The sequence below is a fragment of the Enhydra lutris genome, unplaced genomic scaffold, assembly GCF_002288905.1.
Source record: "Enhydra lutris kenyoni isolate GAN:26980312 unplaced genomic scaffold, ASM228890v2 scaffoldscaffold21, whole genome shotgun sequence".
Lineage (NCBI taxonomy): Eukaryota > Metazoa > Chordata > Mammalia > Carnivora > Mustelidae > Enhydra > Enhydra lutris.
The window spans coordinates 38017178-38032768 of NW_019154105.1; the positions used below are offsets into that span (position 1 = coordinate 38017178).

The 15591-nt window shown below is 45.0% G+C and overlaps 1 protein-coding gene across 1 annotated transcript in view; it reads right to left on the reverse strand.

The window, feature by feature from the left end:
• Positions 1-15374, reverse strand: part of LOC111149025 (NACHT and WD repeat domain containing 2) — a 181612-nt gene extending 166238 nt beyond the window's left edge. The window contains exon 1 of the mRNA XM_022505913.1: positions 15224-15374. Within this exon, the coding sequence (XP_022361621.1) occupies positions 15224-15374 (151 nt within the window). The remainder of the gene's footprint in view (positions 1-15223) is intronic.
• Positions 15375-15591: the final 217 nt, after the last annotated feature.

Consider the following 15591-nt stretch of genomic DNA (forward strand, 5'->3'; position numbering starts at 1 on the left):
AAAGGAAGACTGAGACTCATGGCTCTAGAAACTGCCTCAGGTCACACAGCTTGTAAAACAGTGGGCAGTGCTGAATCTAGAATTCTGGTGTTGTGATTCCTGGATGCCCTGGTGTCAAATGAAATGCATGGCCTGGAAGTCCACACTGCTCGCCCCATGGCAGACGCAGGTGCTGGTGGAGAGGAAATCTGCATACACGTGTGAGGTCAGCAGAGATGAGAAGGGAGCCCTCTTTCCAGCTTCCATATCCACTAGAGCTGCCCCCCGGAACACAGCTCTGCTTTGATCATGTTCATGGTATCAGCACAAGTGAAACCTGGTTTTCCTCTCTGACGCAGCTGAGATAAACCCATTTCTGACAGGAAAAAGGGAAGGAAACACAAGAGTACACACCAAGTACTGAATCCAAAGAAGGATTTTCAAATATTTTTTTAAAAATCTCAGGTAAAAAGAACCAAAGCACCTGGTTATGCCCTGAATTTCATTTTCTTCAGATTATCATTGGAGGCACATAAAGGATGGTGGGCTCCCCGCCTCCCTCCACCCAGCTCAGGCTCAGCATGCTGGCTTCCCTTTCCCCAGAGGGACCAGACTCCCTAAATATCTATTTTCTACCAGAACCAAACTCCAAACTTGAGAAACAAAACTGTTCTGTTTCAAAACTCCTCGATTCTGGAGCCTTCTCCCTCATTCCATTCTAGGCTGAGATTTGCAGAGCAGGATCAACAAACGAATGAAGGATTAGCTCCTTCTGGATTCAAGAGGTCATCTGCCGATCCCGGACCTCGCACAGACTCGGGCAAGAAATGCATCTCCTCCCACCTGCTTTCTACCCTCCTCCACCTCAAACACCAACACCCAGTTATTATTTTCTGTTTCTTTCTTTCAGGAATATCTGTATTGCTTGCTCAGTATAATGGACTCTAATGACTATTACATGTACGCAGTAAGAATTACAAATTACATAATAAAGAGTTGGCCATTCTACCATAATGGCCGTGTGGAACGAAATAGTTTTCCATCATATATGGGATTTAATACTTCCCTTAGGGCATACTGAAATCCTTCCTAAAGGGGGCTGTTCATTTTTATGAAGAGTGGTCCCTCTCCAGTGAATGTGGACAATGCACGCACTTTGAAACATTGTAGCCAACCGTGCAACAGGTCTAAAAGATAAACAGGGGTTGGAAAAATGACAAGACTTTATGCAGATTTAAAGCAACATTAAAGGACTCCTTATGTGTGAAAGAAATTACGGTTTCTAATATAAGATCAGAGCACACTTACATTAAAAGGTGGTAGTGCTATCTTTTTAATCTGTCTGAATGTCATTTTATTGAGGTCTGCTTGTTATCCATGGTTTTAAAAGGTTGCTAAGGGCTAATTTTTAAAAGCATGGGGTTCTGCTTTATTATTTAGAGATGGAACTTATTAACTTAATTTCTGATAATGTGGGCTGAATTCACAGTTATATGTTAAACCATCATTTAGAAATTATGTTTTTATATAGTCCACTCTAGCTAAAAGCATATGTGATTATGTAGATGGTATCATCTGGGAATAATGACCATTTCTTGTCACAATTTACAAAAAAAGTTATTCAAGTAATTCTCATTTCCTTGAAACCCTTATACCTCTTCTCTTCTGTAATCTTCTAGGGCCTTTAACAAATTTTGATTTAGAATTTTAGAGTCCTTGCTACATTTCAGGTATTGTTTTAGGTTCTTGTGTATTTCATTTATTTCCCACAATAACCTTTTAAGGTACTTATTACTATGTCCCACTGTCAGAAGGAACAATGAAGCTTGAAGAGATTAAGTACTTTATACAAATTTATGACAAATCCTGGGGTTCCAAACCAATTCTAGCCCCCAGCACCTTAGCCAGTACACACTAGCATGAATTTGTTTTATTTTACTAATTTGATTTCTCTTTTACCTGCATAACAAATCAAAATCATTGGCTGAAAACCACAGCATTCACCTTACCCTTGAGTCTGCACTTTTGGCAGGGTTCAGTGGGGAAGGCTAGCTAGTCTATGCCTCAGCTGGGAGAGTGCCATGCGTGGGCAGAGATCCACTTCCTAGATAGCACAACCTCCTTGCTGGCAAGGTAGTGCTGGCTGTTTGCTTCTCTCACAGGGGTCTCTCCGTGGGGGTGCCTAGGTTCAAAAGAACAAGTGTTTCCCAAACCAGAAAGTGGAGGTGGTCAGTTTCTAAACACCTGGGCCCAGAGCCTGGTGCTGTGCCATTTCTTCCCTATGCAACTGGCCAACAACAGTTGGGGAGCCCAGATATAAGGAGAAGAGTCACAGAGTCCACCTCTCGGTGAGATGTGTGCCAAAGCATGCAGCGGTCATGACAAAACTCCCACACCTTATAAGATTTTAGGTTCAACAGTGATTTCATTAAATTGTGAAATTCCTACTTTATGAGTGCTTTCATTCCCCATGTCTTTGCAGATGAATGCCCGTGAACAGCAAACCCTCTGAGGTGGGAAGTTCTGGGTCTTTTCCCATTTTTTCTACATATTCTCCTTATTGTTACTGCAATTGCTTCTCCATATGGATTATTAAGCCTTCTAAATAGAGACCCTGGCTTAGAAGGGAACTTTAACTTCATGTCTTTCTAGTGTTCTCTGCAGATTTTCTCTTCTCCTTTAACATTTGGTATCTTTGATTAACCTCATTGCTTTTTCTCACAGTGACTTCAGTAACTTCTGAATTCCATTTTCTTTTTTCTTTTTTTTTAAAGAGTCTATTAAGAGAGAGAGAGAGCATGCTGGGGTGGAGAAAGGAGCAGAAGGAGGACAAGCAGACTCTGTGCTGAGCCTGACACGGGCTCTATCCCAGGACCTTGAGATCACAACCTGAGTCAAAACCGAGTCTGATGATTAACTGAATGAGCCACCCAGGTGGTGCTGAATTGTTTTAATTAGAGAATTTTCTAAAACACTGTCAGCTGAGTGAAAGCCTCTGCTTCAAGCTATATGCTCTGCTTAGCAACTAACCAGTATGCAGGTTCTACCAAGATGCAAGTAGATTTTCAGTCTATTTTACAGTTGCAACACTTTTTTCCTCCTTTAGAATGTGGTGATTCTACCAGTTCTGTCACTTGGTCAAGAAAATTTCTCACGTGCTATTTCTTGGGCAATTTTTCCCATTTCACTCTGGCTTGTCCTCTTTGCTTTGGCCAAAAGAACCAAAACAAAAGCCTAAGGTTTGCTGCTTACTCCCCACCCCCACTAATCCACAGTGTTCACAGTTGCAAATTCACTGCACAATCAAGAACACACCCATGCCTCGCCCACAGCAGACATTACTAATCAATCTCTGCTCCCTTTCCCACAGAGCATGGATGGAGCCCCGACTTTATGCTTGTGGCTGCAAAATATTTCAGTCATTCACTAATAATTAAGCAATGAGAATAACTTGACTTCCAGGATAGATCCTATTCCCTTTCTCTGGAACACCTCATCGTCTTCCACTAGGACAATCAAGTCTTTCTAATCTTAAGCATTGTTCTGAATTCCTTGTTTTTACTGAATAAGGCTTCCTGCTACCTAGTCCTTGCATCTTTTCTCCGAGATATCCAGAACCACACTTCTGGCCACCTGCCTTGCTGGGTATTCTTAGCCAGGAAATGTTTCCTATTACTTTCTTATTTCCTATTTTTCCAACCTTCTGAGACTCACTCAGGCAGTAGTTGTGGCCCTGGCCTTGGGTCCCGGTCCCAACAGCAGCCTGCACCTTGTCCCAGGACCTCTGTCCCACCTCACAATTAGGGCTGGGCTCCTGCCTTGATTTTGCCAGATGCTTCTTGCTACCCTCTTCTCCTCCCCACACACACCTTTATCTCAGGAGGGCAGTCTTGGGCCCAAACTCCCCTTTTGCCTTCATACTTTCCACACGCCCGAACTCTTCCAGTTATTATCTGAGTATACTCCCGAGTTACTCTGACACTCGAGGAAATTAAATGTCAGCATCCATGTGCTCATGACGCTTCTTTGCTCAGATTCTATGGTAACAAAAGCTTTCTCTTCCAAAACGGTGCCTTTCTCTTGGACTGAGACTTGTTCTCATCACCGACAGCTGGCCAGTGCCCCTGTCAGCCACTGCACTACAGCAGAGAGGTCTGTTTCTTGGCTTTGACACATCCCGGTCTTTCCCTTTTGACTAAGTTTGACCAGCTGGTGCCTGACTGGGATACCAGACAGCACAGTGCGATTCCAATTACTCCAAGTGGCCCGTGGTGAAGCACCCCTCTCACAGCCACAGTGTGTTTCCGGTAGTTGTGTTTGTCCTGCCTCCTACCGCAGGAGTTGAAAGAATGAAGGTAGTATGGATCTTTTACATCCTCTGTCACTCTCCACAGCAACCAGTGAGAGGAGTTCAGCAGTACACAATGGGTATCTCATAAACACGGCCCGTGATGCTTAGAATGAACTCTGAAGGAAACCTTTCCAGCGGCAAGAATCTCTCTGACACTACCCATACTGGATCGGGTTCAGCATTATGAAAGACACCCTTTTAATTTCGTGGTTCCATTTCTGCTAGATTCCGTAAGCACTCTTGGAATAAGACACCTGACATCTGGGCTTCGCCCTTTGTTTGGAGTGTACCCATGCCCTAAGCCTTGGAAATATTTTGGATTGAAAATGAGATTTTCAGGAAGCATTTCATTACAAGTGGGTATTATTCCCTTTGAATTGCATCCAAAGCTATAGTTTCTATCCTTTTATTAACTTTCTACCACAGATCCTTTTTCTAATTCTATGTTAGCCTCCCTACTTTAACTTGCAGAATGAATCCTGTTTGATTTCAATAAAATACAGGATCAAAGATGAAGCTTTGAAGAAGCAATATGAAGGTGTCTGTCTTTAAATGAGTAGCACCGGACTTTCTTCTGGATCGACTGTCCATAATTCAGCCCATATGTACACTGTCAAACCACTTACAATTTTACTTTGATTTAAATCACGTGACCATGATGGGCAAAACTTACAAAAATGTTTTGGGTTGAAAAGAACTTTGAGCCTGCTTTATCAAGCCCAATTACCCTAGAGATAAGTTCCTGTTACACTATAGGAATCAAATCACTTGCCATTTTAAAAGGTGTTTATGAGTGTGTATTTTTTCCTGTTGTCTCTTGCTGCGTATCAAACTACCCACTATAAAACTATACTGGATTAAAACAACTTACTATTTCTAGAGAGATGGAGTGACTTTTCCCAAGGCATGTGAAGCACTTCCCTTATAAAAGTGTTGGATACTGATAGTTGATACGGTTCCTGCTATTACATACAAAGTATGTCACACCTTCTAGCCTACAGTCTTCTCTGGTGTTAGATATCGGCTGTGACAGAGTTTGGGTTATGTCAAGCCAGAGATCCAATTTTAAATGATCCTGAGTAATTAAAGAATCCCACTGTGTACAAATGTTAAAACTAAAATAGCTAAATATTTAGGTTCAGGGAGAAGCCCTTCTTCCCCTAACTGGAGGTTTCTTCTGGAGCATAAGCCTTCTGGACCTTAAAAGGTTACCTGCTTCCTATCCTTCAGTCAAATAAGGGGTGGCTTATTTGACTGAAAATGTGGGAAAAATAAACCAGGCAAGCTCAACCCACCTGCTGACTCCTTTCGCCAGGAAATGACCCGTCCACACAGAGTGTCGGTCACTCTCTCCTCTCCAGGCTCAATGTTTTATGGGGCAGACCCCCTGCAGGCCAGAGTGTGGGTAGAAGAATGTCTAATCCTGGTGTTCAGTACTAGGCAACACAAAAGCATTCTCCTTTACTACCTTTTTCAGTAAAAATGGTGGTATTTTTACCTATTTGCAGACTCTGGTTTTTCTTAGGTTGGAATCTGGAAGGTTCTAGAAGAGTACTACATACGGCATCACTGCCAATCCTCAAAATTCACTGTGATTGTCACAACTGTTAACACTATTGGGCACTTGTTATGCACCAGACCACTAGTTCAGTCACTTTTCATGCATTTTCTCATTTAACCTAATTATGACAAAGACAGGCCACAGAAACTACACAATACAATTGGAGTTCCGGTAGCTTTCAAAGTTGGCTACCCTTAATGCCTACCCCGCCCCACCCCCATATGTACCTGCCTGTCCTCATATGAAGAGATAGGGTCTATTTCCCCCACCTCTGAATCTAGGCTAGCCTGTGACTTGCATAGACAGGACACAATGAAAATGACATCCTGGGACTTCCAGGGCCTTAAGAGGACTGCTAGCCGCCATGTCCTTTCTCTAGGGTTGCTAATCCCCTAAAAGGAATTCTAGGCTAGACTCCTGAATGAGGAGAAAAGCTGGAGAGCAGGCCCCGATGGAGAAGCCCTGAGCAAGCCAAACATACGCGTGAAGGCTTCTCGGATCTTCCAGCCCAGTTCCGCCCAGGCCTAGATGAATGTGGTGAGTGAGTGACTCCGGCCAAAGGCTCAGCCGAATAGAGTTACTCGTCTTCTGCAGGCCAAGCCCTGCCTGGATTCCCAGACAGGCACAGAACTGTGAGAAATGATGAATCATTGTTGTTTTAAGGCACCAAGTTTTGGGGTGGGCTGATATATAGCAACAGACAACAGAATCAAATAAAATACAAGCTTGCCACGCACCCTTTAAAACAGCAAACGGTATCCTTCCAACAGTGTGACAAGAATCTTGAAAAAGAGTCCTGGAAAATTTACTAAACTTTAAAGTCACAATCTATTTGTAGAGCGTATGACATACTCCAAGCCCAGCTTTCTTTTAAATGTCATCCTAAATGAGCCACCTTTAAGGGACAAGCAACGGTGTCACCTCAAGACATGGGCTCCATTCTCTGTTCAAAGGGATAAAAGCTCTTTACTGAATAATAGTGACAATCTCTTTCTATACCCTGCAGAGATCTCATCATCGCTTTGCCTCCTATTTGATTACCAGGCGCGGAGGACAGTGTTTACACCCTGGCTCTATGTGCTCCTCTGGGGAGCCCTCCCAACCCGCACTCTGAGCTCCATGCTGGCTTAGTCCTCCTCAGTGTCTCTCTAATGCCCTGCTCATATCTTTAGCCCGGTGCTCATCACAGAGATCATTGATGTAAACTGCACGAGAACAGAGACAGACCACTGTTGCTGTATGCAAAGCACCCAGATAGCCCTCCTGAGGGAGGAGGGGCTTCAGGAATATTTCCTGGTTGACCCAGTCAAGGTGCCTGCTTCCCCCGGAATAGATACTGTTTCTCTTGGTGCTGAGTGTCCATTAGCACTTGCTTTCATTCTCTCCGTGGCATGAGGGCAGGAAGTCTGGAAGTTCTCTGACTGACTTGCTGCAAGAGTCCACGCGCCCTTCTGGGTCTGCCCGGGGCGTGCACCCGCATGAGGTATGGATCACAGGGGGATGGGGGAACGTTCTGCTGCCCTGAACTGTGCTGCCTGCCATGTGGTTTCAGCAGATGGGTGTGTCTGTAGAAACTGGCCAGCGATGCAGTGCACAGCCAGGATAACTGGCGATGGCTTCTGCAGTTTTCTGCCCTCTAGGTGACAGCTTTGGCAAGGTGACCTAAATGCCCAGTGGCGACCCTTTCACTCACTGGATCCTTACAACGATTTAGGGGACTGCTGGGTTCCCTGAAGTACCTGGAGTAGTTTCTGTTTTAGTCGGGAGTTCTAACTCCATAGACTGCATTCCTCGAGGGCAGGAAATGCCTTTTTAGCTTTCCACACCCATACCTGCGCAGTGCGTGGATCACAGCAGAAACGAATAATAAAGATAATAACGGTAATCACTGCAACACTGATTTCATGTTTGCTCCGTGTCCAGCACTGTTCTAAGTGCTTTACATGAACTTATTTATTCACTAACCAGGCAAGGCAGGCACTGCTGCTGTCCTCTTCTATAGATTGGAAAACTGAGAACAAAGGAATTAAGCAACCTGTGAAGGAATCACAGCATTAAATGGTGGATGAAGGAGGCAAACTGAGGCAGGCTGAAATGGCTCTCCAGTCCGTACTTGTAACTAACATTCTCCCCTGCTTGAATAACATTTGCTCAGGGACTTGAAGACGCCACCACTACAATCTTAGAATACACTGTACATGTTTTGTGTGCATTTATCGTAAAATAGCAGTTCAGTATGCTCTCCTGTAAGGCTCTTAACTCTCAAAGATGTTTCTGGGGGCATCAAACAGCTGTGTGTAGATACACACACACACACACACACACACACACACACACGAATAGGATTTTGCTGTGTTAACTGTATTTTTTCTGATTACTCACAAAAACAGTGGAAAAAAAAAAGACAGGGAGCCTTTGAAATAATTAGTACTGTTAGGAAGGTAAGAAGAACCAGGATAAGGAATATTCACAGCTTTCATGTGAACTTCTTGGTGCACATCCTTCTGCCTCTTGCCTGGGGAGCACAAGCTAAAGTAAAAGTAAATTAACCACTGGTTGCAGCAATGTAGGGGAAATCCTTCTCTCTTGACTGTGGCTTGTGCCAAAATGGAGAATAAGCTTTCCTACTAAGATGCCAAAGATATGGAGAAGAGAGAAGAGCATCCAGCATACAAAAATATGCAGAGTACAAGGTCTACGTGGAATTGGACAAAGCATCTGATCCTTAACATTTGGGGACAGATGTGCATGGCTCTCACAATGCACAGTGCACCCTGTCAAATGCACTGCATAAATCTGAGTGGGCGGGGAATGAGCAAAAGTAGGTGTTGGGGAGTATCTTTTCCTCCAAGGTCTCCCAACACACAGAGGGGGATCCACGAGCCCAGTAGCCCTGGATGGGGCCCTTCCTCACTCCTCCGGCGAGAAGTATCTTAATCGGATGGATGCATTTGGAAGGAAAATCTGAACACCAATAGCCCAGTGCCTTTGTTCTTATAAGTGAATCTGTCATTCTTCTCTCTCCTCCATGTCTTAAATTATAAAAGGGTCAACTCTGTCCACGGGTGAGGGGAAGGGGCAGGTTTATGCCCTGTCCATTGCTGACAGTGACTGGGGAGGGAGGGGTAAGTTTATGCCATCCTGAGGTTCAGCACTGGAAAAATCGTACTTGCCTTAAGTTAAAAGCCATATTCCCCCCCCAAGAGGTCTACAGTTCTTATCTGTACTTCCAAAATCCCCACAGTGTGAAAAGCCAAAAATTTCCCCCAATTCTTCTGGCAGCAAAACCTTAAGTGACCTGAATCACCAGTGGCAAAACCCGACCTTAACAGACACGACACCACTTGGAGTCCTCAGAGCCTGGTGTTGAGTGTAGTAGCCAGTAGCTGGCTACACGTGTCTATTTTAATTTAACTTTGTTACTCTACTAAAAATTCAGATTCTTAGTCATACCAGCCACATTTCAAAAGCTCAAGAGCCGTATTTAGCTAGTGCTACCATACAGGGCAGTGCAGATAAAACCCTTCCAGTACTGCAGAAAGCAGAACACGGATGCAGAGTGGAGCCATTTCTTCATAGACACACGTATTTGATGATGGGGTATTACCCCAGACCCTACGCAATCAACAGCAGATGCACCATTTTCTTCTAAAATCTAAAACCAACCTGGAATTCCACAATCCTCTCTGGTCTAAAAGATAAAGGATTCTGGGCCTGCATCAGTTTTTAGCAGTAATAAAGGCAGTATTTTGGCCTTCTTTCTACTTTAGACTTTACCTGTTATGGAATCGATGGTTGTGGCCCCCCCAGATTCATATGCTGAAGCCCCACCACCAAAAGTACTGGTATTGTGGGGTGAGACCTTCGGGAGGTGATTAGGTATGGCTGAGGTCAAGAGGGTGGGGCCCCCATGATGGGATTACTACCCTTGTAAAAGGAGGAAGAGACACAACACTTTCTCAGCACTGTGGGAGGATATGACCTTCCTCCCTGGGACCATGAAGGAAGAGGCTGGAGCAACAAAGCTGTAAGCCAAAGTACACCGGGGACTGCCAGGAGCCACCTGAAGCCAGGAAAAGACAAGGAAGGACCCCTTCTGAAAGCCTTCAGTGGGAGTAGGACCCTGCTGACCCTTGCTTTTGGACTTTTGCCTCCAGAATCACAAGACTACAAATTTCCAATCTTTAAAATCCAGTTTGTAGTAAATGTTGGGGCAACTTTAGGAAATGAAGTCAGATTTTGGCACCAAGAAGGGGTGCTGCCATAACAAAGGGCTCAGAAAGGAAAGCGGAGAGTTGTGGAGAAAGCTTCCTTCTTCTCAGAGGATATAGAAATCCTGAGCACAGTATGGCCATTGTGGTAACACCTAAGATGACGAGGAATGGGTTACCCCACAATAGACCAAAGGGGAGGGTTGTAAAGTAGTAAGCGATGTAGCTGAACTGTGCTCTAGGGTTTGTGGAAGGTAGCACTTGTAAGCCATGACACTGGTTGAAAGGATGGCTTGCTTCCTCCTGAGCACTTATGGTATATTTTGGAGGGGGATGGAGGGAAGGAATTGAGAAAGGAGTTAAGCAAAAAGGAACCAGAACATAAAGATCTGGAAAATTCTCAACTTAGTCCTATTACAAAAAATGGCAAAGCTTATCCTGAAAAGAACAGCAAGGGTGTGGTCGAACAACCATTTCATAAGGATATTAATATGGGTGTAAACCATGGACCACCCCTGTGTAAACGTCAGCTGGAAAGTCAGCTGGAACAGAGGAAGACCAAGACAGGCTCAAAGGAAGGCAGGCTGCCAGACTTCTTAGATCCTAGAGCCCTTCAGCTGTGCCTGTGTGTGATTCTTCAAGACAAAGGAAGAATGCCCCCAGAGGAGGTTCCGAGAAGATCAGGGCTACCTCCTTGGTTTAAAGGTGGGGGAAGGCATCACATAGGTTTCAACAGGGCAGAAGGCATGGATCCAAAGCCTTGGGGACAGGGTCTCCTAGACTCTTGGTGGGCAACTCCTCCCCCACAGTTACAGAAGTGGAACTGCCATCCCAGGGGGAGTGGAAAGCAGAGCTTCAAACCCAAGAGGATTATTCCAAGAGAGCCTTAAGACCTAATGGTATTTGCCTTGCTGAGTTTTGAACTTACTTGGGACCCTTCATTTTTTTTTTTTTTCTTTTAAGGCTTTATTTATTTGACAGAGAGAGTGAGAGAGCACAAGTAGTGGAAGAGGGAGAAGCAGGGAGCCCAAGATGGGACTTGATCCCAAGACCCTGGGATCATGATCTGAGCTGAAAGAAGACCCTTAACTGACTGAGCCATTCCATTTCTTTGGAATGAGAATGCTAACCCTCTGCCTGCCCCACCATTCCATTTTGGATGCATAGAACTCTTCTGGTTTTGCAGGTTCAGAGCAGGAAAGGAATTCTGCCTTAGGATAAATCCTACCTGGATTTTCACCCATATTTAATTTATATTGTATTTAGTTGAGATTTTGGGCTGTAGACTTTAGAGTTAATGCTGGAACAGGGCAAGAATTTTGGAATTGTTGGGATGGAATGAACATAATCCGCATGCAATCAAGACTTGAATTTGTTGGGTGTGGGCAGGGACAGAATGTTATGGACTTAACGGTTTCTGCTCCTCCCCCACTCATAGGTTGAAGTCCTAACAGCTAATGTGATGGTAGTTAGAGGTGGGACCCCTGGAAGGTAATTAGGTTTAGATGAGGTCTTTAGGCTGGGGCCTCCATTATGGGCTTAGCATCCTTTTTAAAGAAAAAGCAGAAAGACGAGAGCTTGTGTTCTCTGCCATGTGAGGACGCTGTGACAGGGTGGCCCTCTGAAAACCAGAAAGAGGTCCCTTACAAGGAACCAAACCTGCCAGCACCCTGACCTTGGACTTTCCAGCCTCCAGAACTGTGAGAAGTACATGTCTGTTGCTGAAGCCACTTGGTCTATGTTATTTTGTTGCAGCAGCCTCAGCTAAGACTTACTTTGTTCTAAACTGGTTAAGAAATGAGACAAAGCAATTACTTATTAGGCCCCTGTGAATTTCAACATAGGGAGAGATTCTGCTGGCTCCTTTTCTCTGTATATTCATGCACAATTCAGTCCAGTCACAGTGGAAGATTTTATATGTGTTTTAGAATCATTGTTCCAAGGACGTCTAAGCACCATTCTGGCAGACACACAATGGCTAAGTGACTACGAGAATTCCAAGGCTTAATACAGATGCCACAGATGGAATTTCTATGTTGGGTGGAAGGTGGGACTAGTTGAAATCCAAGGTCTATCTAGTCAGAGAAACTGGCACAATGCTATTCCCTCCTCCATAAGGGATCTTCTCCAGGGTCTTTAATATGGTGGGGACTGGTCAGATGCAGACATACTTATGGATAGGAACAAGTCCATTAGAGTCCAGAACATTCTGAACTTTCCTTGAATGCCCTTAATACCACCTTTTGGTGCAGGTGAAGTGGGTCAGGGCGGCCAGCCATGTTCCTTCCTGCTACTCAGCTCTGGCTGTCAGGATTCAGGAAAAAGGAGAGCACTAGCTACTAGATCCAGCTGACGGGGATATGATACTTCCCAGAAATCTGGCGTGAACTTAGTCTGCTCCAGAGTATCAAGAGAGGTTTTGGGTCCCCTGAAAGCTCCACCTCGTTTCATTCCGCCATAGGGGTGCAGGCAGGTGGCTTAACCTGGCCCAGACTCAGTTTCCTTATCTGTAACACAGAACAACACCCGGCCCAGCATCCTCACAGGACTGGACAGTGGAAATCAAAATTAAAATACTGAACGAGCAAACATATGGGAAAGTAACTTTTCCATGTTTAAGACATAGGTTACCTTTACTACTGATGTGTAAAGTCCACACAAGCCTTTCAAAGTAAGACCTATTAATAATCTAAGGGAGACCCTTGCTGGATTCTTAAACATATTGCTCTGAGTTCAACACAAAGCAGCTTTTCTTTAGAGCCTCAATTGATTTCCACTTGTTAAAAAAAAAAAAAAAGGCATAAGATAATGTTCTTTGTCTTAATTGGACAGTGGAGAGGCCCTTGAGTATTGGCCAAGAATCTAATATTGGATTAAACCAAAAACACAACCATTTGCTTCCTGAACTGCATCCATAAAAATTTCGTGGTGGAGTGCTGCCTCTGATAGAGCATTTACCAAGATTGCAAGGTTTCATGAACAAGTCCACCAAAAAACAAAAACAAACAACAACAAAACCCCCACAAAACAAAACAAAACAAAAAACCCAAACCCGACTCTGTCTTTTCTATTCAATATACCCTCCTCATCTTTCCAAATTGGATAAAATTTGAGATGATGCCCATTACAACCCCTTGGATAGAAGTCACACTTCTTGTCCTTTCAGATCCATGTGCAAGCTCTCCAGCTCAAACAGCAACTAGGAGATATGAACAGCTCATGGCTCCCTCCTCCTGTTTGCTTTCCAAAGAGTAATAGATGGTAGAACTTTTAAGAAACTAGAAAATTTGAAGAATCATATGTACAAACTTAAGAAAAATGACACTAATCTTAAATATGAACTTAATATTAAGCTGACTTAACATAAACTCATGATCACTGGTTTTTATTCAAAGGAAATACAAATTTAAAGGAAAAACTACTGATCATATTAACAAAATTTTCACAGTACTTTAGAAGCAACATGTTTAAAGAAAAACAGTCATTTAGCTGGTTCTACATCAGCTGACTTAAACACGTCTCACGAGATTTCTTTTAAGCTTAGAAGAATTGAAAATTTTAAGACTAAATGTTTTCTAACACAATTCTCTCAACCACTTAAAAAATGTTTAAGCAACATTAAAAATAACAAAACACTGAACACTTAAGTTGCATATTTCCTCAAACTTTTAAATAGGTTGCATATCTCCATGGTTTTCTTTATTCAGGTTTCAGTTAAAATCCTGGAAGACATATCTGAGATTTTAAAAGGATTTTAAAAGATTGCACAGTAGTTTCTTAAATGTCTCCTTAAAGTATTAAATTCTGTGAAAGTGAGTTGTAAACGTTATAGGTCATGCCCCTATCTCGAAAGTATACATTCCTTCTATTACTAATCATTGTGAGTTACCTCTTTCTTTCCTCAATCCTCTTGACATAACGTAAACTTTACCTGAGATTTCTGCTTTTTCTTTTTTTACAATTATTTTAGAAAGTTATTTTTGTCAGTCCTCTCTAAATAAGCAACTGGTCTTGGGGTTTCAAACTAAGTTATCCAATGATTGTTAACTTTTCCTTTTACTTTTTTGTCAGACTCAAGGCTTGTTAGAGCCTATAAAAAAGTCTACAGACTTATCTTATGGCCGAACATTTACTTTTTCTAGAAAAGGGCAGTTCCTGCAGTTTTATCCAGCTAAAGTCAAATGCATCCTGCTTTCCCTTACTAGTAACGAAAAGTTAACATTCAGGTCCTAGAACTCAAAGGCAGTATTGAGAAAAAAAAAAGAAAAAAGAAAAGAAGAAAAAAAGAAATAAAAGAAACGAATAGACTCATCCAGCGCCCAGCCGCTGTGATTTGTGAATGCAATAGATCAACAAGTTTGCGTTTTACGCCTCCCAGGTGCCCAGCCTTGAGCAGGAACACGACTGAGTAGGCCAGGCTCTGGACCTGGAGATCAAGCCCGGTGTCCAAATGTGGAGATGAGCTCATCCCGAGCGCTCATCCCAAATGCCAGCGCCCGACAGAGCGGGCGCCCATCCATCCCGGGGCGGCACCGCGTGTTTCCTCTCAACCCCCTCGGGCCTTCGGTTTGCAAAGGATTCCTCTGCTCTCCAAAGCAAAAGGCACCACCGCACTCGCCACCGGCGAGTCTCAGGAACCCCAGGCTCCCTTCGCCTGGGCGGGCACTAGTAGCAAAGGATCGAACCCTCATTCAGGAGCCTGCAGCCGAGCCGGGTGCGAGGGGTAACTACTATCTGCGTTTGCGGGAACCCCGGAGAAACCCTCTAAAAGGAAGGGTGGCGGTAGTGGCAGGATGGAGCTTCGAGAAGCATCTGCTACCGCCTCGGACGTTCCTTACTCCACCCGAAGTTGTAACCCGGGCGGGAGAGCACGAGACCGGGTTCCGGTCGGGGGGCGCGAGACCGGGTGTCCTAGTGGACGTCAGCGGGCAGAGGGACTGAGCAAGGGGTAGAATACAAGCGATTCAAATGAAATTCCCACGCGCTCAGGGCAGCCACGGCTTCAGCCGGGGGAAGGGAGAGCGGGGCACGCACGGCGCACCCGGCTGTGCTGCGGGCACACTCGGGCTCCCGGCGCGCGGACGGGCAGGACTGACGGACAAATCCGAGCGCCGGACTTACCTTCGGGGTTGGCGCTGATGAAGACCCGGACGCTTCGGCCGGCGGGCACGAGGTGAGAAGGCAGGGCGGTGAGGTTCCCAGAGAAAGCCGCCCGCCGGAGCGCAGAGTCCCGAGGACAGGGCAGTCTGGCGCCCGCACCTGCCGGCCACATCGCCCTCTGGGAGGAAGAGCCGCCGCCGCCTCCTGGTTCTTGTTTCCTGCCCGCGGCTCCGCGGAACAGCTAGGTCGATCCCCGCAGGCGGCGCGGCTCACAGCAGCCCCGAGCCCGAGGCGCCTCCGGCGAGCTCCGTGGCGAACACTACCAGCCGGCGGGGAGCGGCCATACGGACCCTCCGGCAGCTGACGCCGCCGCCTCCCGGCCCTCCCGG